The 23,643-nt window shown below is 34.1% G+C and overlaps 1 protein-coding gene across 4 annotated transcripts in view; it reads right to left on the reverse strand.

The window, feature by feature from the left end:
• Positions 1 to 380: 380 nt before the first annotated feature.
• CEP128 (centrosomal protein 128) overlaps positions 381 to 23,643 on the reverse strand; it is a 95,524-nt gene continuing 72,261 nt past the window's right edge. For 2 of the 4 annotated variants that reach the window (XM_042872944.1, XM_042872962.1), the window contains exons 20-24: positions 22,248 to 22,271; positions 13,263 to 13,340; positions 11,215 to 11,328; positions 7,718 to 7,841; positions 1,641 to 2,169 (exon numbers count right to left, since the gene is read on the reverse strand). In XM_042872944.1, coding sequence (XP_042728878.1) covers positions 2,063 to 2,169; positions 7,718 to 7,841; positions 11,215 to 11,328; positions 13,263 to 13,340; positions 22,248 to 22,271 — 447 coding nt within the window. In that variant the 3' untranslated portion in view covers positions 1,641 to 2,062. Of the gene's footprint in view, positions 657 to 1,640; positions 2,170 to 7,717; positions 7,842 to 11,214; positions 11,329 to 13,262; positions 13,341 to 22,247; positions 22,272 to 23,643 lie in introns of those variants that run through there. The other 2 variants (XM_042872953.1, XM_042872970.1) reach the window with 2 other exon arrangements.

Raw genomic sequence — 23,643 nt, forward strand, 5'->3', positions numbered from 1 at the left:
ACTGCCTCCCTGTGCTCACACCCAGTTTGGTCTCTCTGAACTTTCAGGAAGTATCCATGAATATGAATGGATGCAGTTTTTTCTCCATAGAGGAATTCTGTGACACCCCTTTACTTCATCCACATTTCCATGTCAGACACCATCCTGTCAGACTGTCCCTCAGCTACAACATGGAATGGAATATTGGTGAAAAAGTTCAACATCTACTGCCATACCACCAATATCCACTTCTGACATTATGGGACAACATAATAAAATAGGAGGCATTACTTTCAAACCATCCCTCAGACTTAAGAGAGCATGATTTCTGTTTTATAATATATTTTAAAATGACTTTTTAAAATATTTTTGTCATAATTTTTAAGTATTATAAAATCTGCAGGCTGGAGACTTTCTTGCAGTTTTCTAATGTTTAAACAGAAGAAAAAAAAACACTTTAAACATTTCTAACTGTGCTCTGATCTAATTAAAAAAAATAAATTACAAATGTTGGATATACCATACACTTGGTTTAGTTTATGGTTCCTGTGGCCTGAGTTAAGCACAACTTCATTACGTCCATAGTCTTTGTAGACAATGACAGAAATTGGATTCCATTTGTCCTGTCTTCTCCAGAAGGGATTATTTGGCTATATGTTTGTCCTGCCCTTCCATCGCTGTTGAGATTAGAAGAGATGGACATGAATGCATTGCTTTCCAAACCTTTTGAATTAACAGACGTATAAAAAGCCAATGACAACACAACAATGCACATGCATTATATACATATGGAAGGTAAAGAAAACTTTACAAAATAAATAAGAAAAAAATCAAGTCCATAGAAAATGAAAGCAAATTTTTTTTTTCTCTACCATTTTAATATTCTCAGCAAGAAGTTCTATTTGAAACAGAAAGAATCCATATGGACTCTGTAAAGGCTATAGAGTCCACTGGGATGTCAGAAAACTTCAGAAACTTAAAAAGAAAAAAAAAAAATTCCTGTTTTAAGGTGGCACATAATGACCTGAGATGCCTATGGTGCTAAAAAACAGTGTTCTAGAGAAACACTTCCTAAGCATGAAAGAAGTGTACAAAATAATTATTGCAATGGTATTCATGTTACACAGTACTCTAATAGATTTGGTAAATTTTTAAGGCACAGCAGTAGTGATTCAATCAGAAGCACTAAAAAAAATGGAAAATAAAATCAGGACCATCAGAAGAACTGTTATTTCTTTTGACAGCAAATTCTTCTGTGATGTGCTGCTTGAGATCACAGTAATGCAGTATTGTACCATTACTGTTTAAAATAGAATCATCCAAACAAATACAATCATGCAATACTGCCAGCATGACATGTCTTTTCTAACTGAGAAGAAAATAGAATAAATAAGTGATCATTAAGCCCTGCTAGTAAAACTTTCACAGCCACTTAGCAATGCCCTTCTGTACACTTAATACAGATGAGTTGAGATTCAGGTGCTATGAGTGCTTTACTAGAGGTCCCACAATAACAAATTCGCCACAGCATCTGATGAAACTATTCAGAAGAATAATTCTAAACCGCTTGCAAGTGACACAAAATGAGCTTGAAAACATGATATGATTTAGAGGAAATTAGGCATTAATATTTATTGCTTCTTTCATAAATAATTGTTGCGAAGTGAAGGACTAGATTCATAAATGTACTTGTATAACACTATAATAACTCAATAAATATTAGGACAAACATTTTTTATGAATACTTCTGATTGTTAATATTATTAAATCTTTTTAAATAACACGTCAGCACAAGTCCGGTACGTGGGTAAATAAGCTCATATCAAAGATTAATGTCACAGTTCTTTAAATTCATAATATTTCAGGGATACAATAAATTTAGTTTAGAACTGCAGAGCAAAATGCAAAAGAATATCGCAGTCTCAGAAAACCTTTGGTGTACAGGTTACAGGAGCTGATCAGAGTCTCTTTTGGGACTCTTCATTGAAGTGTTTGGCAATCATTGAATTATTACGGATGTTTCCTCCTACAGTGGATGGAATTACCAGTTCAAAAAAAGTCTTCTGAGTTTTTGTAAAATGTCCTACTGCTTCCCTCTTCCTGCTTGCAGCTTCATTTCACTGATGGCAGCATTAACAGAATCTTCCTTGGTAGCATTTGTATCAAAAGGGATTATTCTCTGCATATGTGCTAAAAAATCAGACAAAAATAGAAACAAAAAAAATTACAACAATTAAACACCTTCAGAAAAAGACGTACTTTGCAGAGCATGACTATGTTTCATGATGCAGTAATATATTTTACAGAGCAGAATATATGTCATTAATAAGTATTCAGTACTAGTAATGCTACAAATTGACAAAACAGACTCATTTTTTCAGAGAAATACAATCCAAAGCTGTTTAATATCAATGTGGACAACATATCTTACTCATACAAAAAAACAAAAGAAACCAAACCATAAACTTCTGCATTTTCTGATATTCAGAACTTTTAACAACATCCCATTTCCATCTAATTTTACAATGCTTTCATTTATATAAGACAAAACAAACCACTCAGAAAATTCTTGAGGAAATGCCATATTCAATAGCATAAAGTCAGCAAGTGACTCTGACTCTGAACATTCACAGGATGCCATACCATGTATATTCTTTTGCAACTGGCCACATATAAAATGCTAAATATATTATATTGTATCAAAATCTAGAAAATATAAATTGGGAAACCATCTTATAATAAAGTGCTGGACAAAAAAAAATCCAAATATCCAGACAACTGGCAATTATTTGACAAAGGCAGAAATGAAGGGGAACAAAGTAGATGTTACATACAATATAATTTTCTTCAATGGCCTCTCCTCTATCATACAAATGTAAGAATTGTGGTACTTCTTGATTGTTTATTACAAATACCAAAGGGCAATTTCTGAAGAGTGCAGTAAAATTGTAGACATATATAATCACTTAGTAGGGATCACGTCCTCATACTTTAATTAAGAGGAGTGAGATGTTTTCATGTCCAAATGGAAAACAAAATCACTGTGTTTGCAACATCAGTAAAACAGTGAGTAAACATTTTTTGAGCATAAAACCTTCAGCATTTGTCCAGAATTACACTACTGTATGGCCTTTCAAATTAAGAAAAAAATGAAAAATCATACATAGAATTGCTGTACTGAATGAATTTTCATTTTACAGTTTCCAACCGTCCATGCTTCTTACCATTGAGCAACACAAGGTTGTCTTACAGCATCATGACATTATAATGTCTTTTTAATTTTAATTAAGCTACTTATTTATAAATCTCAATTCAAATTGTCTTAAAAGCTTATGAAAAAGTATATATAGAGGGATAAAGACAGGCATCAGGATACATTGCAGGAATTAGTTGTCATGGCAATAAAAATCAACTTTTAGGACAAATTGCTTTTATTCAACCATGATATCAATTGTACTATAGACCACGTCAAAACAAGAGTATTGTTTATCACTAGATCCAAAGAGTCAGAGAAGACTGTGATCTTAGCTACAGATTGGGAAAACTGGTGGCTATTTTATTCTCTATAAAGTCATAGCTAATGAAGCCCTGGAAAATGAATTCCCAAAAACAACAGAAAGCCAGAAAGACATGTGGCTGCTGGGAAACTATCCAGGCTAAAGCCTTGAAGTGATGAACTGTACAAAGAGAAAGGCAGGATCCAACTTTCAAAGCTAATGTAAAGCATCTGCAACTCCTGGGACCTTCATAATATAAAATTATAGAAAATTACAGTGATCATGAAAAACAGTTTCTGAGGATTATTCTTTAGATAACAACCAGTGCTGAGTTTTTAGACCAACTGTTTGGTCTGATAATATTGCAGACTGCAAGCTGTATCTAATGAAGTCCCTTGTATAAATTATATTATAGCTTACACATCTTCCTTTTTAAATACATGAGTATAGAAATAAAAGCTTAAATTTCCACAACATTTTTATATTAGCTTTTTTTCTTTTTTAAAGAAAAATCATTATAGTTGTAGTAATCCTTCAGGTAGAAAGATGTAGACCAAAGAAAACAGAATGCTAATTACTTTTCCTTTCACCTGCATGCTGAATTGGCAACACTATGTTACATACATAGAGAGAGAGATGCAGATTGTTTTTTTCTTACTTATTCTTTCATATTTTTTCCCTTTCTTCAACCAATTTTGAACCTAACTCCCAGGTTTCCCTCCAAAGATAAATTAAAGTATGCATCTGCCCTCTACCCTGATGCTCTTTAAATGTCACACAAAGCTGGTGTTAGGAAGTAACTTTTTTGTACTAGCTATTGACTATAATCTGTTAGTTTTCATGTGTCTAAGAGAGTAGGGATCCACTGTAACACAAAGGCTTGCAAACTGTTCTGGAAAAATGAATTGAAAAGAAAGGTCTTCTATTTCTGAAATAAGATGAATTAGTCATAGCAAATAGCTGATGACACTTACAGGTAGATTTATTAAAAGCTACAGGAGGTTTGGGAGCAAAAGACCTCGATCTAGACTTCACTGTCAAAGCCTCAAGTTATAATTAATTAATATCATTACTGAAATTAAAAGTTCATGGAGTTTATGTGACTAAGATGAGTGAAGTAGTTGATTTTATCATTTAACACTTACTAGTAATTACAAGAAAAGCTCCCAAATGTTAGAATCACTGCAAAATTTTCACTTGAAACTACATCAACAACTTCAAAATATACTTCAAAATTTGACTGGTGGAGAAGTGGTTCAGCATAAAACATTCAATCACTAGTAAGTGTTCGGGGAGTAACTCAAATGCATTAGTGCTCTGAGGCATCACAAAGGGATGCAAAATATGTGATGAAACCTATGGGAAACCTCTGCCTCCCTGCAATGACAGGTAGAAGCATACACTAGGACATCTAAAATGACATGAAAAATCTTAGACAGGCACCTGACTTGCTCTCCTACTTATTAATTAAGCATAAGTAATATCTAAAAGCACTTGTGCAAAAAGAATTAGCAAAATGAGAAATTAAAAACACTTTCATTCCATCAGAATCAAATAAAATCAGGGATAGAAATATCTTTAGACTACTGCCCGGTTTTAGCTCCCAGAAAATCTGACAAATGGATTTATAATAGAATGCAAATAAGGAAATAAAACACCAAGTATTTTCATAACCAGTTTCTTTCCCTTAAAAATTAATAGAAAAAGGTAAAACACATGTGCTGTAAAACCTTTCCAGCACCATTGTGAGACTTGGAATATATGAACTATGAAGATATGATTAATTTATGATTTAGAAAACACTTTCCAGAAGAAAAAACACAACAATCCCTTAATCACATCTAAACATGGTTTCAGAAGAAGCCTTTCGGAACTTTTGAAGATTTTGCAAATATTTCATAATGATCAACACTGAATCATTACTGTCTTCCATAATTTATTTTTCATCTCCAGAAAACTTTTCCAGTTGAGGGAGAGAAAAAAATATCCAAAACTGGCTTGCTAGATTGGTATTCAGGTTCCTCATATATTCCCTATCAGAACTGGAGCTCTTCTCTTTCCTCCCCCAGTGTAGAAATATTAGACTATTAGAAGACATATTAGAAATATGCCTCTTTCAAGGGCTTTTTCAGTTTATGTCTTAGCCAAGAATGCTCTGCAAGTATTGCAACTTTAAGAGTTAGGAGCATCTTACCTATAGAATAAGATAGAAAAGAAGTTTTAATCCTACTACCAGGCCTCAATATAGCATTAAGTCTCATTAAAGCTATAAAAGCAATGTGGGTAATTGTGATTACTTTTAAAATTTGAAAGAAAATAAGCAAAATAATAATTGACTGCATACACTACAGCATTCAACCCTCAGCCGCATGCCTGTTCTTGATAATAATAATAATACTGTCTCCTTTGTTAAGAAGATGCCTGAGAAAGATAATCTATGTTTTATCCAAATACAATCCTCTTTCAGTTTCAAAACTATAACCTACCATCATCCACTCCTGTGTGAGGCAGAACATCTTTAGCATTTGTAAGTCACTGGCATTAATTCTATCAAATATAATGCTCCTTGCTAGAAGAAAATTGAAATAGAATATAGTAGAACAGAGTAGAACAGAACAGCCTTAGTTGAAATGGAAATTATTTTTCCTTATTCAATTAATTCCTTTAAGTGATCAGCTGTATAAAAAATTAAGTCTAACAACACTATTCCTTAATTGACTAATTTGAACATGTTAGAAATATGTTGCATGGAGCTTACTGCACCTCATTCAGCACCTCTATTCTTACAAACTTCACTTTTACAACAATGCTCCTTCACCCACCATGTTCTCACTTAGTGCACGCCAGTTGCAACAAATGGAGTTTCTCCGTATGTTCTGCATTCTTCTTCAGAAGTGGAAGAGCAAAAACTGAGATCCAGCCCAAAATAAATTTAAAAGTACTGAAATCCCATCAAGTTTCATTCAGATTAAGCAATATAAACATATTTCTAGTATTTTGTGAGCATTCGTGCTGCATCTTCAAATTTCAACAAGTTTTTGCAGTGGAATTGCAGAAAAGCAGCAGGAAGCTGCTAAGGTAGATCTTTTGGAGATGAACTTGTTCAACATGCCTGCAAGGTATGGGTTGTCCTTTTTTTAAAACATACCCTTAACAATTGAGCTGTATTTAACTTGGAAAGACATTGACAGGTATTAAAGAAAAATGGGAGAACAACTTTGAATCAGGGAAAATTGTTCCTGAAGTACAGATGAGATCAAGGCTTTCACCCATATGCTTTGTTTCCACTGTTGTTATTCAGAAAGTTCTGCAAAAAGGTATTTAATCACAAGCTACAGAATTTGAGAGGAAAAGAAAGCAACTGTCTTCAACCTTACCAGATCAACTCAGGACTTACTGTTGGTGAGCAGTGATTTACTACAGTATTCATTCCATGACAAAGATGTTTGGAAGTGCAATGAAGCCTGAAATAGGACTTTCCATTACACAGAATGCACTAGGTTGCCAAAGCACAAACTGGTTATATTGAAAAGAAATGGAAGGTAGTATCCTTCAGAATAAAAGTTTTTGACATCCTTATGCTGATATCTGGTATGCTGAGAATTGTATATATACACATATAGGTATATGTGTGCTTATATATATGTATATACATGTTTTCTTTTCTGTATGTATACTCATTTTTTTCTAAATCAGTTCTGACACTCATGGAAAGGTATTCTTGCACCAGATAAAGATCTATTATATCTTATCTTTTATTGTGCAGTTCCTATCTGTATCAGAGATCAGGTAACCTCTAATGACCACAAGTTATACACATGCACTAGAAAGAATTGTTAAAAACTTTTGAAGTAGAGGCAAAATTAGTGAATTCAACTCTTATTATTAAGTTGCTGCACAGTCATGAGACTTAGAACATATCTTTAGCCTCTGAGAAGATGCACAGCTTACACATGCATGATTGTTCACGTAGAGATTGCAAAACCAAATTCTTTGGAAAAGGTCTGGCTGACAAACATACATATTTTATTTTCTAGTTAAAAATAAAGGTATAATTATGATGTTACAAAGTTATTCATAGAAACAGACATCTATCTGGTACCTAATGCTGAAATATAGAAGAACTCTTCAGAAAGTTCTAGCACTTTTTCTTAATACTTGTTCAAGTAAAACAACTTTAAAAGAGGAAAATATATTACCTGTTGTGGGTTGGGTTTTTTTTCCCATGAAACAATACTTACAACTAGAATCTGAGAGCAGTGAGCTGGACAAAAAGTTGTTTTGAGTTTGCCAACTAGAAGAAGAAGCAGCCACTTGTATACCAGAAATTTCGGCATCCATTTCCACATGGCTGCTGCATCCATCCTATGGCCAATTAAACAAAATACTATTTCATATCATTAAGCTGTAAAATTTTACAAAATACATGCTGTTATACATATCTATGCTCTGATTTCACACATTCTGGAGAATACTGATTTGAATTCTCCGATACGTGTTATAATAGATATTTGCTTATGAATTCTGTAGGCAGACAATAGGTTTTATCACTGCAAAATCTTTGAAAATCTTCAGCTGAGAAAACCACTGGGAGCACTGTTGTTGTTACTATCATCAGTTGCAATAATGTTCTTTTCTCTATCTACCTCACATCCACAGTGCAAGGCAAAGCATATTGGCAAGGCAGGCATCAACAAATAATGAAGTTTCCACCAATGAATGGTCTACATCAATTTACTAAAGTTCAACAATTTAGTAATAATAAAATTTAAATCCATTTTCCATGCCTCTGAGGAAACTCCAACTTCACTGATTTTTCATATCAAAGTACCTGAAGATGTTTTTTTCACTTTTGTTTTCTTTTAATCATTTAATAAAGTTTGAAGTCCAATGTTAATATTTATGGCTAGACCTGTACAACATAGCTTTTCAGTGAGAAAAGTCATTTGGTTTGCAAGCTATGAAAAGAATGTATTTTTTAAAAGCCTATTTGAATCCTTATTAACAATGCAACAGGTAGTCCACAGTTGTAATCAATAGCTTCTAATATAAGATTAAAAGCTTGCTTTGGTATCCTAATTACTCAGTTTCTTGAAATGAGAAAAGATAATAATGCACAAATGCATCAGTATATAAACCATACAGTTTTGCTTCTGAATTCTTATGATAAACACCCCAAGGGAATTTTGTTACAACAGATTTCAAATTACTGTTAATACTGATGCTAAGATTTGAAAACTGAACAGGAAATAAATTTCAATGCTAATTTAGAGATACAATAAGCTTTTGTCCCATCAGTGAAGAGATATTTACTCCTATTAAGACTAATAGGAATTACTACTGTGCTACCCTATGTGCTGATGAGAGACTTAGTACACAAAATGTACACAGCACAACAACTTAGTCTTTCCATTCTGCTTCCAGAAATGCTTTGTTATAGTAGAGCTTTAAAAAAAAACAAACAAGGCATGTACACCACGATCTGCTTTTTCTTTACAGAAATTTGCATTTACATAATGTATCTTTCTCACATGATTTTTTTAATACTTACATGCATTTAACTAAGTGGTCAGTTGTTTTTAGCAGGGAAACAGTCCTAGAATACTTTAATCTGTTCAAAATAACAATCTTTAGGTTTCTTCTAGCTTTTTCTTTTGATTTTGCATTAGTTGGTATTCTTTATTCCTTATTTTATTATTACTGGTTATATTTACCTCCTTTTTCCCTAATTTCTTCTTTAGCTACTAACAATTAGCTCATCAGTTGAAAAATCACCCTCAACGTCTGACGTCCTTTATTAGCTGAAACGTTACACTTTGACCTATAGGAACGCAAATTATGATTTTGCTGACATTCTAAGCAACAGGTATTTCACAGCCAGTGTCTTCAAGCAATATTATCTACCAAATATCTGTCAACTTCACACAGGAGAAACATAACACTGTGCAGAGCATGAATCAAAACCATCACAAACAATGAACTTTGATGTCCTCTAGACTACAATCCTTCACCAATCAATTTTAGAGACTCCCTACTAACTAACAGTAAACACTTTTTAAAAATGAAACAACAATGCATTTGAGTCAGTTCCAAGGGAGGGTAAGAAAGGCAAGCATTAAAAACGGATTTTTTAGACTAAGCCAGCCTGACCACTGCAATCAGATTAGCACCCGTCTGTTCCTTGTTTTTGAACATTCTGTTCTATTTGTAACAGCTGTGACAGCAATAAGGGCTGTACGTCATGCAAAAAAACAATTAGAACTGACTAAAAGGAAGTCATTAAATGCTCCTTCTTGTCTAAAGATAGAGGAAACGTCATTTTGGAATCAGCCTTTCACAGATTTTGAACACATCACATCAGTAAGCTCAGTCAGTTTAGGTCAATACTATATTCTGTTCTAAGTTGATTGCATTCCACTTAGATCTTCAGTATTTTCCAGATTTCAATGGCCACTGAATTATTAACTCTTGTAAAGGCAAGAGAAATTCCAGAAACTGCAGACTACTAGTAGCAATAGTCTGAAACTGAATCTGCCCTGTTCTTTTCATACAGAAGAACATGGCTCAGGTAGTTTCACAGTGTTGTCTTACAGCAGCAACTTGTTCAGCTAAAATACTCTATTTTATCTTTTTCTCTTGTTAAAAAACCTACTGTTAGGTAGGCTCATATTTTAGAAGAAGACTGCTGTGGAGGAAGCGGCGACACAAACAGCCTGAAGTTTTTTTGTAACATGGGGCATGATCCTACATTGGGACCTGTATGGGAACTGCTGAGTCACGGCCTGAACCTCTGATTGATCACCTGAGGTGAGCCACGAGTCAGCCAGAGGAGCACAGGTGAAGGCAATTCACCTGTGCTGCCGGAAGGGGTAGAGCCAGGCTCCACCCCTCCTGGACCTATTTAAGAGCTGACTACCAGAGGGGAAGGATCTCTTCTGGAGATCCCCTCTTTTGGTATCTTCTGGTGAGCTCAACCCAAGGGTAAGCTCTTCCACTTATTCTCTTTTTGTGATCCTTGTTTGCTTTGCCTTACTCTCTTGATAATATTGCGATTATAACATCTTGGTTATACAGGACCTCAAATGCCAAGAGACACACCTCACACTGTCAATAAATCCTGATTGCAATAGCAGAAAATTCTCAGTTCTCAATTCTGAACATTTATTTCAGCACTACTTGAACAACAACGTTATTTCTTACTTTTTTACATTACTTGAATTTCAACATTACCTTTAGCAAATCACTACTCTGTTTGCCTCAATTTCGTTTATGTGTGAAATCGACATGATTGTAAAGAATACAGAGATGAAGTACTAAAAAAAAACCAACACTATTTGCAGTCTACAAATCAATTAAAAAAAAAAAAAAATTCAATAGCTCTCTTAAACCTAAAAGGACAAGGGAAAAACAAACAAACCAATCAAAAAACTGCGAACATAATTTGGCAATTTGGCAGTGATACAACCTAAGACTTGAGAATAGTAAAGTACAGATTTGCTTTTCCATGGAATTTTTAAGAGTTTTTGGAATATTTCAGTTTATAACAAAGACAACAAAATGTCACCAAATTTTACAACTACTATAGCAGTTACACAAAACTTTGCCATTCCAGGAAAGAAACAGCAACATTCACATAAATTTTTAGTCTGTGTTTGCATCATAAGTTAATATACGCTAAATAACCTTGCGTTGCTGACTAAAAGCAACCACAAAACCAAAGTGTAGTACACACACTTACCTTGAATTGTTGGGCTCTTTGTTTTGAGCCTTCCAGCTGCTGCTGCAGAGAAGTCACTATTTCTTTATACTTTGCATACCTCTCCTCAATCATCTCCCTCCTGCAAAGGGACTCCTAAAAAAGCATTGAAATATATAAATGATATTGTAATTTGAAAATCAGTTAGCAAAAATTGGTTGGCTACTGCCTATATGGGTATCCAGGATTTTCCATGCAGCTCAGGTGAGAGAATCACTAACTTTCAGAGGCTGAAATACAAGGGCCATATGAAAGTATGATGTTTTTTATGTACAAAAGACTAATATTAAATATTAAAAAGTAATCCTTCATTGGTGATTGATTGTCTGGTGACTCTTTCCAAAATTTCATAGCTTCTAACAAAGGAATTTTGCAATGTATAAAAATTAATTACAGTTTTTTAGAAAAATGTTTTAAGTAACAACTGTTCTAATGACTATTATAATGTGACACTCTCTACACATATTCTGAATTGCTAATTAGGTTTTGACCTATTCCGACATTTGCTCTGGAAGTAATGATTTTTTATTTTATTATGTTTGCCCACAGTGTCAGAGGTGGATGTTGGTGGCATGGCAACAGAGATCGAACCTTCCCACCAATATTCCATTACATGTTGTTGCTGTGCAACAGATGGCAGCAGAGGGGCAGTCTGATAGAATGGCATATGACTTGGAAGTGCGAATGAAGCAAAGGGATGCCATGGAATTCCCTCATGCGGAAAAAAAACCTACATCTTTTCACATTTGTGGATGCTTCCTGAAAGTCTAGAGTTCAAACAGTGGGTGTGAGCTCAGCTGAGGCAGTGGGTGATGTGGCAACTGCTGTCAGCAGTGGCAACAACGAAGTGAAAGACAAACCTCATTCCAAACAGCTATGCACAGCTGCCAAACCATGAAATAAAGAGCACGTCAATCAGTATCTTAGCAGAACTTAGCTTATTTGACCAGAGAACTGTGTGTGGAGCTGAATATTGTCTTCAGTGTTTTGGAAATGATAGCAGTATTGTAGGAATATCACAAAGTTTGTGCCAAGTGGGTTGCACAAATGCTCACAGAGAAACAGAAAGAGCACTGTATGCAAGTTTGTCGCAACCTATTTAATTGACATGAACCTAAAGGTGACAGTTTCCTGCATCGTCATTATCAGTGATGAGATACTGTGTCACCATTATTAGCTGGAGACAAAAAAGCAGTCCATGGAGGAGCAACATGTGAATTTCCCATTGAAGAAAACATTCAAGATGCAGCTGTAAGGGTGTAAACTGATGTGCACTGTCTTTTGCAATAAGAAAGGGGTGATCCTTCTGGATTTCCTGGAATTCAGACAAACCATCAACTGTCTGCTGCTCTATGAAGCTCAAATTTCCAGAGTCAGGCCAGAGAAGGTGACAACTTTTTTCTTGCAACATGAAAAGAGCAGGCTCTGTATCAGTTTGAAGACCATACAACACGTTGCCAGTCTTGTCTGGACAGTCCTACCATGCCCACTGTACACTCTGGACTTGGCATATTCTGACTTCCATATGCTTGGGTAGGTGAAACATGAAATATTGCATAGGCAATATTTTTCTGCAACAGCCCATCATGGCAGCTGTGAAATAGTGGGTCATTTCCCCTGACGAGCACTGCATGCAGGCTCCTATTTATTGCTGGCAAAAACACACATCTATTGGTGGTGACTACATTGAAAAATACTGCTTTGTAGCTGAGAATTTGCTCTGTCAAACAGTGTTGTGCTCTTTGTATCTGCTGCAATTTCCATGGAAATAATTAGCATTACTTTCTGAGCAACCTACACATAGTACTAAACGTTTGCTTGCATTATGGAACACCTCACCTGTATTACTACCTACTACTAAATTCATGGCCTCAGTAAAGCTGAGGCAAAAAAAAAAAGGCTTTCTGTATGTTTTTGTCATATGTAATTTCATATATCTTGTTAACTGATTTATCTATACATATGGGGTTAACATTAGTTAATTGAAATAATTTAGAACTACTAAAAGAGTCAAGTGAAGTCCTTCTCACTCCAATATCTTTGAAATCTTCTAAGAGGCTCAGTTTCTCAGGAACAGACTCCAGATGGTCTAAAGCTACTCGAGTACTCTAAAGAAGAGAACACAAGAGAAAACATTAGAAATAAATAAATAAATAATCAACACTCAACTAAACATGCCCTTGCTACTATAATTTATAAGCAATTTTTCAAATTACTATAATATAGTACATGAAAAGTGTAGTACTTGTTAGCTTAATTACATACATACTCATAACAATGAATAATCAATCTCTTTTCATCTTCTCTCTGCAATGTCTCACAAAACTGAACCTGAAGCCAATACACAGTCTTAATATAAACTATATTAGACTGTTGACATAAGATATTGATTTCTCTGTTTTACTGATTATTTAGTTTAATTAGACCAAAAGTGATACTGGAAAAAGATATTAGGATTTTTTTCTATTAAATAATCACCTGGCTAAATCAGTTCTACAGAAATCTGAGTTCTTTTTATTTATGAGACTAATGGGGCTTCTCACGTTCCAGGAAATATTTTTTATCCTTCCGCTGCACACTTAGCTAAAAAAGGGCTCTCACCCCATTGTTAAATCCTGAACAAGGAATGGAAGACTCAGTAGGAGAAAAAACAAAGGCTTATCAAGAAGATGAACTCTAGAATCTGTCTCTTGTTTCAGATTAGATTTTATTCTTCACATAACATATAACAGAATAAGAATACACTAGAGTCAAAAAAATTAGTTATCACAGCTAAGAAGAACAAACTTTGCAAGGGCTGGACAAATAGTTTCTTCAAGAACAGTATAAAGAGTAAAAAACCAAATGGGAAAAAAAGCACTGACCAGAAAGGATTTTTAAGATTTCAAGAACCACAGGAAGAATTGTCAGAAGTGAAACAGAGTAAAACAAAGAAGCCTTAGACATTTGGTCAGAACAAGAAAATACAAAGAGAGGGAAAGTAAGGTAGAAATTATCTAGATATGAACCTAAAACATAATGACTTTTGCCTTTATACTAAAGCAATAATTTAACATCTTAGTTTTTTAAAAACTGTACAGGAATTATGTAAGAATGAATATATGAAGACATGCCTGGAAGATAAGTAAACCATTTCCTGACATGGGCAGCACTTTTGCAAAGCTGTTTGCAAAGCTGCCATCTGATTTTGACAAATGATGAAAAAACCTTGTAGGGACAGGAAAGTGCATACTTGTGCCAGTCTCTAGTGAAGAAAGCAGGGCAATCCAAATTCACAAAATTTTAAAGTCAGAACTAATAAGGGTTATTACTTGTAACAAGAAAATAGTACACCCTTCTTTCTCACATGAGTTGATTAGTAGATTTTCCATTTGGCTAGCTGTGCTTAGATCAAAATCATACATATTTTTTTAATTTTCATAAGAAATTCTGTATTTTAATATGTGACAATTTGCAATCATGTAGGGTTTTTTTTTCCTTTTTTTTTTTTTCTTTCTTTTTTTTTTTTTTCCCCAGCTTACAAACCTAATCTAGAGAGATCTTAAGGGGAATAATACTGTGTTTCCTGTAACATACCTGGTTTTTTACTAGAAAGGAATTACAGAACTTTCACGTATGTATTAACACTGAGTGTTAAAATGGTGCAATCTGGCAGGAGGACTAAATATAACATTGATGTGTTTTCACAGATTATAGCACATAATTGTTTTTAAAGTTGTAAAATACCTGTCTGTTTTTCTCAAATGTTACTATACCTCTCCACTTCAAAGTAAAATTGCCTAGAGGTATCTATCACTCTGATGTTTTCCTCTTGTAAGTACAACTTCTACAACAGAAAGGAAGTAATAATTCATATTTCATGATTCATTTACTTATGTTCATCAAAGCGCCGGTTTTCAACTCCATTAACTTATGATGAACTGTAATGTATGCTGCTTCTTCCCCTGGTACTGGCCTGCATGTGCAATTTTAAGGCTGGGAAATACAGGAGATACAACAGACTTTAAGCAATAAAAATCTCTACCTGCTCTTGTAAACATAATCTTAATTATAAGTAAATTAAAATACTGATTCACAGCATTCAGCAGTTATTCCTGGTATCACACGGATCTGACAGTCTGTGAAATTTTTGATTCCAAAAAGCAATTCCCCTAGTCCTTCAGAAACACACTTTTTCCTCACAGGGAAACAACAACAAAACCGTAATAGAACTCTGTATCTTTTTCTTCGTCCAGCACCAAATTAAACCATAAATAATTTTGCTGAAAGATTTTACTTGTGAACTGTAGGAAAACAAACATTAGGTATGTGATACAAAGTTGAAATAAAACTGTAGGGGAGACAGGACACAATTAATGTAGTGGTGCCTCAGGATCCAATTAAATACTTTCAATTTATAGAATATTCCTCTTCCAACCAGAATATTTTTTTTTTTAACCTGTGATCTACTCATATGAAAGGAACTCAGACCATAAGTGTAAGTCCATCCTTTAAGCCATTCAACATTCAGCTCCTTCTCAAAATTTCTGTGCCAAGACCCAATGTCAACACTGCCACTAAGTGAAGGAGGATGCTCATCATTTGTTCTTTTTAGGTACCTCCTAAATACATCCCCTCTATTTCACATACTACTTGTGAAAAAATTTAGTTGTGCCTCAGCTTGCTCCCATTAGAAATGTGAAACTACTGTTACTTTATTAATTCTCATCTGGAAAGCAGAAGATCAACCTCTGTGCTATGGGCATACTCAGTGCTTAGTTTCAGGGTCTTATCAACAGTGGATAAGGGACAATAAATGCAGCTTGAATTTCTGATAGTTTTTTTGGATTCCTATAAAATAATTGGCTTTGAGCTAACCACTACTGATCATGATCCAGATCATAAGGAAAATGATACAAAATAATTTGCTAATTCAGTGCTTAATAACTATCAGAAAAGATAAATCAACACTGATCATAATTAAAAAGAAAAATAAGAAATAAAAAAGCTAATTATTAATTCACAGTGTGTTTGCAACACCTTGCCTACTGAGTACAGCAGTGGGAATTTGTGTCAGAAGAGAAACAGAAATGGAGAAAGCTTAGAGAAGAGCAACAAGAATGACCAAAATTATTGAATGTTTTTTCCATGCAAGGAGTGAATAAATAGAAACATTCAATAAAGCAGGATTCTTCAGCAAAGAAGGCAGGTACCTGAAGAGAGAAATGACCAATTTGCTTAAAATCACAAATCACATAATGATAGAAATGTTTATATCAATTTTGAAAGAATATGTGTCCGTTCATGACTAAGAAGCCTCACTGACCTTTGAATGGCTGCAATCTGACCAAATGACTGAAAATAAAATATATGCTGCTCCTGTACATACATGATTCCCTAAGCATTACATTTTGGTCATTGTTGTACTTTGCCTGCGTTTACATTCTAAAATACTTGATGATCTTGAGGGTCTTTTCCAACCTGAGCAATTCTGATTCTGTGATCAGAATAACATACATAAGCGCATTCAGAGGAAAAAATATATTCCTTTTTCATAAAACTAATGAATAGAACTGTGGCAATGAACAAACCAAAATGGAAAAAGAAAAATCAATATTTCTTAGGGGAATTTGGATGAAGAAGGTGGCAACAATATCTTGAACAATGAGAGGGAGAGGTAACGAAACAGCTTTTAGCTGACCAACAGAAATTTGTCCAGCAATTTAGTGAAACACATAGCAATCTCTTCAGCATGGATTAAATGCCACACTTGTATCATTAATGACTACACTCCATTCTATTAAGAGAGATGGATTTAGCCATACAAGATAAAATGTAATAAAGGATATTGAATGCACCTGACACAGAAAGCAATTAAGCATTGTTAACTTTTTTCCAAGAAACTGGAAAGCTATATGCCCTAATACATACAAACAATCCTAAAGCAAGCAAATGCATCTGTCTGCTCATTATTTAAAGGGGAACAGAAGGTACTGATACAGTGAACTGATTGTACTGATAAGAGGAAAACCAATTGTATTGAGTGAAGCTGTATTCATGATATTTTATTTAACAGCAGACTCCTCCATAGAGTGCGTGCTGTTTATCCTTGTGTTTTTAAAATAAAGGCTATTTGCTTTGAAAGGGGGCATTTTATATTCTTAAAGAAGAATAAAACAAATTACTCATTTTCCATGACACCATACAAACACTTTTATATTTAAACTGCATGTGAACAGCTAATCCTCCTCCTATACTGATGCAAACGTCGCACGCTGTCTCAAGAGACAGATCTAAATCAAGATCAGATACACGTATTATTTTTAGTCTCAAAGCCACAATGCTAAACTCAAACAAATCAAAGCAGATTTGTGCATAGTTCTCGTAAAGTTTAGCTTTATAGTCAATATATTGAAAACACAAGCACAAACCAGAAACCAAACTTCACTGACTTTCACGTTAGTGTCGGTTTCTTTTTTTGAGGTAAAAATAAATGTCTATTTGAATAACACATATTTTTGAATATTAGATCTGACTTCAGTAACATTTAGCCAGTCCCCAAAGAATATCCATAAAAAGATTAACTGCAACTGTAATTTTAACTGACTGTAATGTATTTCATTAGGGAATTACATGCAATTCAGATGAAAGTTGAAGATGACCTATGAGGAATGTTGAAGGTGACCTATGATATCTTATTCTTAAATCAACTTTGCAAATGGAATACGTAAATAACAAGAGTAGGATGTTTCCAGCATGTTTAAAGATATTTTTTGATTTCCTTGTTAATCTACAAAACTGTGTAATGTCAGCTTCCATCTCCAGAAGTATACTGATCATACATCTTATGATCTTTTAACGCAAGTGTGGTTTTCTTTAAGAGTTCCTAGATTCATTGTTGACCTCTATATGCCAGGAAAATTTCACTCTAACTGGATCATTCTGTGATCTAGAACATCTTCCATACAGAGGAAAATATATATTTTTGTATCATTTTATTGCTTAACTATTCCGTTGTTTTGGTGATTTCAGCACATTAAGAAATAAATTTACCTTCACAAAGATAAACGTAAAACCTGGTTATACAACATGCATGTTCAATTGGTTTTCATTAAACCACATTGTTTCATTGAGGTTCAAAGTCCTAAGATTTTTTAAGCAAAAACTGCACTTATACTAATCAAAACCAGCATATCTTTGTTAAGAAAGCATTGCAAATGTCAAACTAACTGAACTTTCAATTCAGACTCCAGATGTTTTTGCAGAGGGTGGGCACCATTTTAATTAAGAGGGCTTCATGGATGCTTCCTTTCCCATTCACAGGAACATGAACCATTACTTTTCACATTCATGATCACTCATCATCCCTATGGTAACTACAAGAATTGTTTACATGGAAAAGTATTAGGAAAGTATTTCATGAATTTTCAGTTGTTAGATGCATACTAGCAGCTGGAAATGTGGAGGAGGTAGTGAGTAAAACCTTTTGGCAAGCCAGACCTATGTGAATCATCAACCAGCATTCTGATTGCTACCAGGGGTAAACAGAAAATGTTTTTGAGAATCAATTCCTTACCATTTACTAAGATTTTATCAAAAGACACCCAGGAATCATTACAGGAAATTTAAAAAAATATAGCTCAAGAGGCAGTGGGTGTAACATAATGTTAGTAGTACACATTCGTAAAAGGTAAAAAAGCTTCCTTGCCATTCAAAATGGTCACTTCAATTTTATGAAGCTTTGCAGGCTAGACACGTACATTTACATGTAATTTAATTTTTTTGTCACTAACATTATTTCATTAAGCCTTTCTGAATGCATTACAAAAAATTAAATCACACAGCCCTCACAGGAAAGAAGAAATAGCGTTCTCTCTTACAGCTGAGAAAAAATGAAATACGAAGAAGTGTTTTAACCAAATTAGTGTCAGAAAAGGAAAAAAAAATAGGAATTTGGCTTATAGATTTCCTCATTTTAATCAAATGTTGAATGACAATGAAAGAATTAAAAAAAACACATCAACTATGGTAGCACAATGTAATAAAGATTTTTACTTTTCCTAATAGAAAATCAAGCTTATTTTGTTTTATGAAAATATGGCAAAACTATTCAGTATTTTCCATATGTAGAAAATGCTACAGTAACTTCACAATACCAAAAGAAACTCTCTGTCCAGAGAATCTAAGGCCTATGTTAGGAAGAGTGTTGCCAGTAGGTTAGTCAGAATAGGAATAGGAATAAAAGAACAGGAAAAAATGAAGAGGGATAAGAGTAGGAGCAGAAAATTTAGGTTGGAGAAGACCTTCAAGCTCATCAAGTCCACTGTCAATCTGACCTACTGAGTTCCATTGTTAAACATTGTCCCTTAGTGTCATGTCCACGCATCTCTTAAATAAATGACACTCAGCACTGATGAGACACATCTAGTGTTCTACATAAGAGACATGGACATACCATAAAGAATCCAGCAAAGAGCAAATAACATTGTTTAAGGGACTGGACTGAAGCATCTCTCCTATGAAGAAAGGCTGAGAGAGTTGGGACTGTTCACCCCAGGAAAGGGAAAGCTCAGGAGGGATATCATCAATGTGTACAAATATCTACAGGAAGGGTGTAAAGAAGATGGAGTGAGGCTCTTTTCAGTAGTGCCTGGTTACAGGACAAGAGGTAATGGGTACAAACTGGAACACCAGAAATTGTCTGACCATCAAGAAGCAATTGTGTACTGTATGGGTGGCTGAGCACTGGCAAGAGAAAAGAGTTGCAGAGCTTCCTCCTGGGAGATTTTCAAAAGCCCCCTGAGCAATGGGGCCTTGCTCAGTGACCTCCGGAGACCCCTTCCAACTTCAACTGTTTCATGATTCTGTGAAGTATTATATTATTAATATCACCATGGCAGAACATAAAGTTATTAGATCAAGTTGCAAACCACACGCAATAACTATTTATAAATAAATATGAAACAGGAGAGGGTCAATAAATATGAAACAACTCATCCTGACTTCCAAGAACAGAGCAGTTTAATAAAGTTTACAGAATTCTCCACATTTTGCAGTGTTTCTTTCTTTAAGGAACTTTAGCAATAAATATATACATCAATATTTTAAACATTTGTTTAAAAATATACATTAAGATATTCTGATCATGCTTATATGCAATTTTTCTATTCTGTCTCAACACAAGTATATTCTTTCCAATGTTATGCCTTAAATTATTTTAGTAACTCATTTTTTTCAAAATAGTGAAAAACAGTTTTACTAAACAGTCATTTTAAAAATAATTATGTCAGTTTCTGAGGGAAGAGTGATAAGAATGTTAGAAATATACGCATACATCTTTAGTCTGTGGAATTTGTGCAGACTAATTGGAATATGTAAGTTAGAAAGATGTGAATTCCACTATTTTTGATTCCTACTCTAAATTCAAAAACTAGGCAAAAGACGAGAAATAAGTATAAATGGGAGAGCAATGCAAAAAAAAACAATTAATCATATTTTAACAATGTTCTTTAACAGAAAAAAAGATACAAAATGCTAGTGAAGAAAAAATTAAAGGTGGCGATTTTAGCAAAAAAAAAGAAAAAGAAAAGAATAAGTAAAATATCAAAGAGCAGGGAGAAGAGAATAGCTAAGTAGTAAGTGGAATAGCCACATCGGAGGAGCAGACAGCAGCAAGGAAGAAGGTAAGGAGAGCATTAGAAGAAAAGATGCACCTGGCTATGAGCAGCCAAAGTTATTGGTGGGAGTGAGCAGAAGGAACTGGAGACCCTTGGGAAAATTCTGTACCCCCAGTGAAAGGAAGTGACACACTGGCTCGCTGATGAAAGGAAAGGAAAGGGAGAGGCAGGCAGGATGACGCTGCTCCTCTCCCAGGCATTTGTATAAGATCAAAGAGCTGCTGTGTTCTGGGAGGATCAGAAGGCCTTTGATGTAATGGTAGTCTTGGCAAGACACTACAGAAGCAAACCAAGCACAGAAGTATTAACCCTTAGATTTTAAAAATTACTAAATATTCATGCATGCAAAGTGGGACAGCCATGAAATAATCACAAGAGCAGACTTTGCTTATTGATAGAAGCCACACAGAAAGAAAGAAAAAGAGCCCAAACTTGGACAGTGTCAGGCAGTCATGTAATCTCTCTGCACTGGGGACTGTCACCCTTTCAATTCTTCACCTAAAAATCAGAAAACTGATGCAACTTTGAGCCTGCTACTACAATAGAGGAATCTAGGAGCTTTCACATTGCTGAGTGTGTTCAAACAGAAATTTGTTTTACTGTTATTCAAAGCCTTAATTTCATTAACATAAAATATGACTTAAATTGAAACGTAGATGTTCACAGTGAAAAGGAAATTTCAGTAAAAAAAAAAATCTTGCAGAATACTTACAACATTAATGGAGTTATTCTGAATTTATGACATTATAACAAAAAGCCAAATAAAATCCAGAAAAGTCCAATCCAAATAATCTATGCAGGTGATACCCTCTCTTTTGGGTTCTCTACGGAAAACAGCAAGTTTTCTTACTATCAAAGCATATATAAGGCACGTATTCACAGGAATAACTGGTTGATTTCCAAGAAAATTTCTCAGTCTCTACCAAGGTGGAGGGAACTGACAAAGACTGTGATGTAGTTCACCAGGCAGCTTACCTCAGTTCATGACAAATTGTTGGCAGAGTATATACAAGCCTGCCTAATTGTCATGTAAGCAAACCATGATTAAGAGACACTTCTGAGCAGAACTAATTCACACAGCATTATGTGAAGCATCAGGACTCTCACTTTGAGTATTAACTCCCGACAAATGTGAAATGAACTATACAGAAAAGTATACCACTTTAAATTTTATATAACTGGTGCTCAAATACTGTAATGAAAACCTAAATAGAAAGGTGCAGTGCAAAAATATCATGCATCTTCAATGGCAATAAAAAATCCAAATGGCAACCTTTTTAAAAAAAAATATGTAAAAATTACATTTTGAATCAAGTAGTTTCATTATGATTGGTCTGAAAATAAATTTAAGAAACTTACCTTTTCTAAGGACATAATTCGTTCCTACAAATAAAGGAGAACAAGAAGTTAGAAAGCTAAGAATATAAATGAAACATAAGTTGAATAAGAAGGAAATGCTACTTTTAGTTTTCATGAAACTGTTACTTAGAGAGAAACTGCTGTATCTAACTCAACCTCTAACCCATTTATCAAACTATCTCACTTAAAACTCTGCACTAAAGGAAATTAAAAAGCAACTTCCCAGAAAAGAAGAATTTGAACAAAATTTATTTATACCAATATATTTTTTTTCAAAATAGCATATTTAAAAAAAAAAAAACAGCTAGATTTTCAATGTTGTAGATTTTACTCACACATCCCAGAGTTTGGCTTTCCTTTCTGATCACCAGTGGCTGTAAATCTAGAGTGCTTTGGAGCTTATGCCACAGTAGCATCTATTTCAATTTTCTTTAGTTTTCTTTAAGGTATTTATTTAGAAAAGTAAAATATAAGTTCCAGAGCATTATTCTGTTACCAGAAATTGCTTTGAAGAGCAACTAACAACATCTTGTTGCTGCTTAAATAAAGCCTAATGTCAGACAAAAACAAAAATAAAATGAGTTTGTGTCGGCTTTAGCACAAAATATGCAGAAGATAGAACTTATGTATATTGTAACATCGTTTCCCATTGAAAAGTATCTTTGAGAAATAGCAAGCTATTAAAATCCAGATAAAAAAAGATTCTGTCATTATGTCCTGACTTAATGTTGTATTTCAAGGAATTTGAGAATAAATATATTTAAAGTGTTTAGTTGAGCTCACCTGACTATTCAGTTGAAAATGTGACCATTAAAATATCACAAGAATCCTTACTTCCTTAAAATATTACCTTATGAAAGTATAGTTTTTTTTGGTGTTTTTTTTTTTTGTTTGTTTTTTTACTTTCTGGGTGAATTAAGTTAAGAATTCTTAAAATTTTTCCTGTTGTTTTCCTCCTAATAAGTGACAATTATTATAATAACCTGGATTTATTCCTAAGACATCCAAAGACAGACAAAAAACTATGATAAAATATTATACAAAAAACTAAATGTAACTTATTTTGAGATGTCCGTGTCTTCATAAAAACACACTGGGCATTGCAAACATTTATTTAAAGACTCTGGGAGAAAAGAAACCAAACTAATTACTGTTAAAAAAAAAAAAAAAAAAAAAAAAAAGGCATTTACAGATCTCAAATTTGTGGTGATAGTAAACAGCGGTTCAGATATAAATGTTTTCAGTTAAGAACTAGTTGAATAATAGTCTTAGAAGAATCAGCATGGCATAAGTAGGATGATTCCAGTGATAGAATAAATGTAGTTTTCAGAAAGACTCGAGGCTACCAAAATTCTGAAAACGGAGTAAATTCTTAGAATCTCAGCACATTTTCTAA

Source organism: Lagopus leucura, unplaced genomic scaffold (genome assembly GCF_019238085.1).
Source record: "Lagopus leucura isolate 7727_CA_CO unplaced genomic scaffold, USGS_WTPT01 Super-Scaffold_1, whole genome shotgun sequence".
Lineage (NCBI taxonomy): Eukaryota > Metazoa > Chordata > Aves > Galliformes > Phasianidae > Lagopus > Lagopus leucura.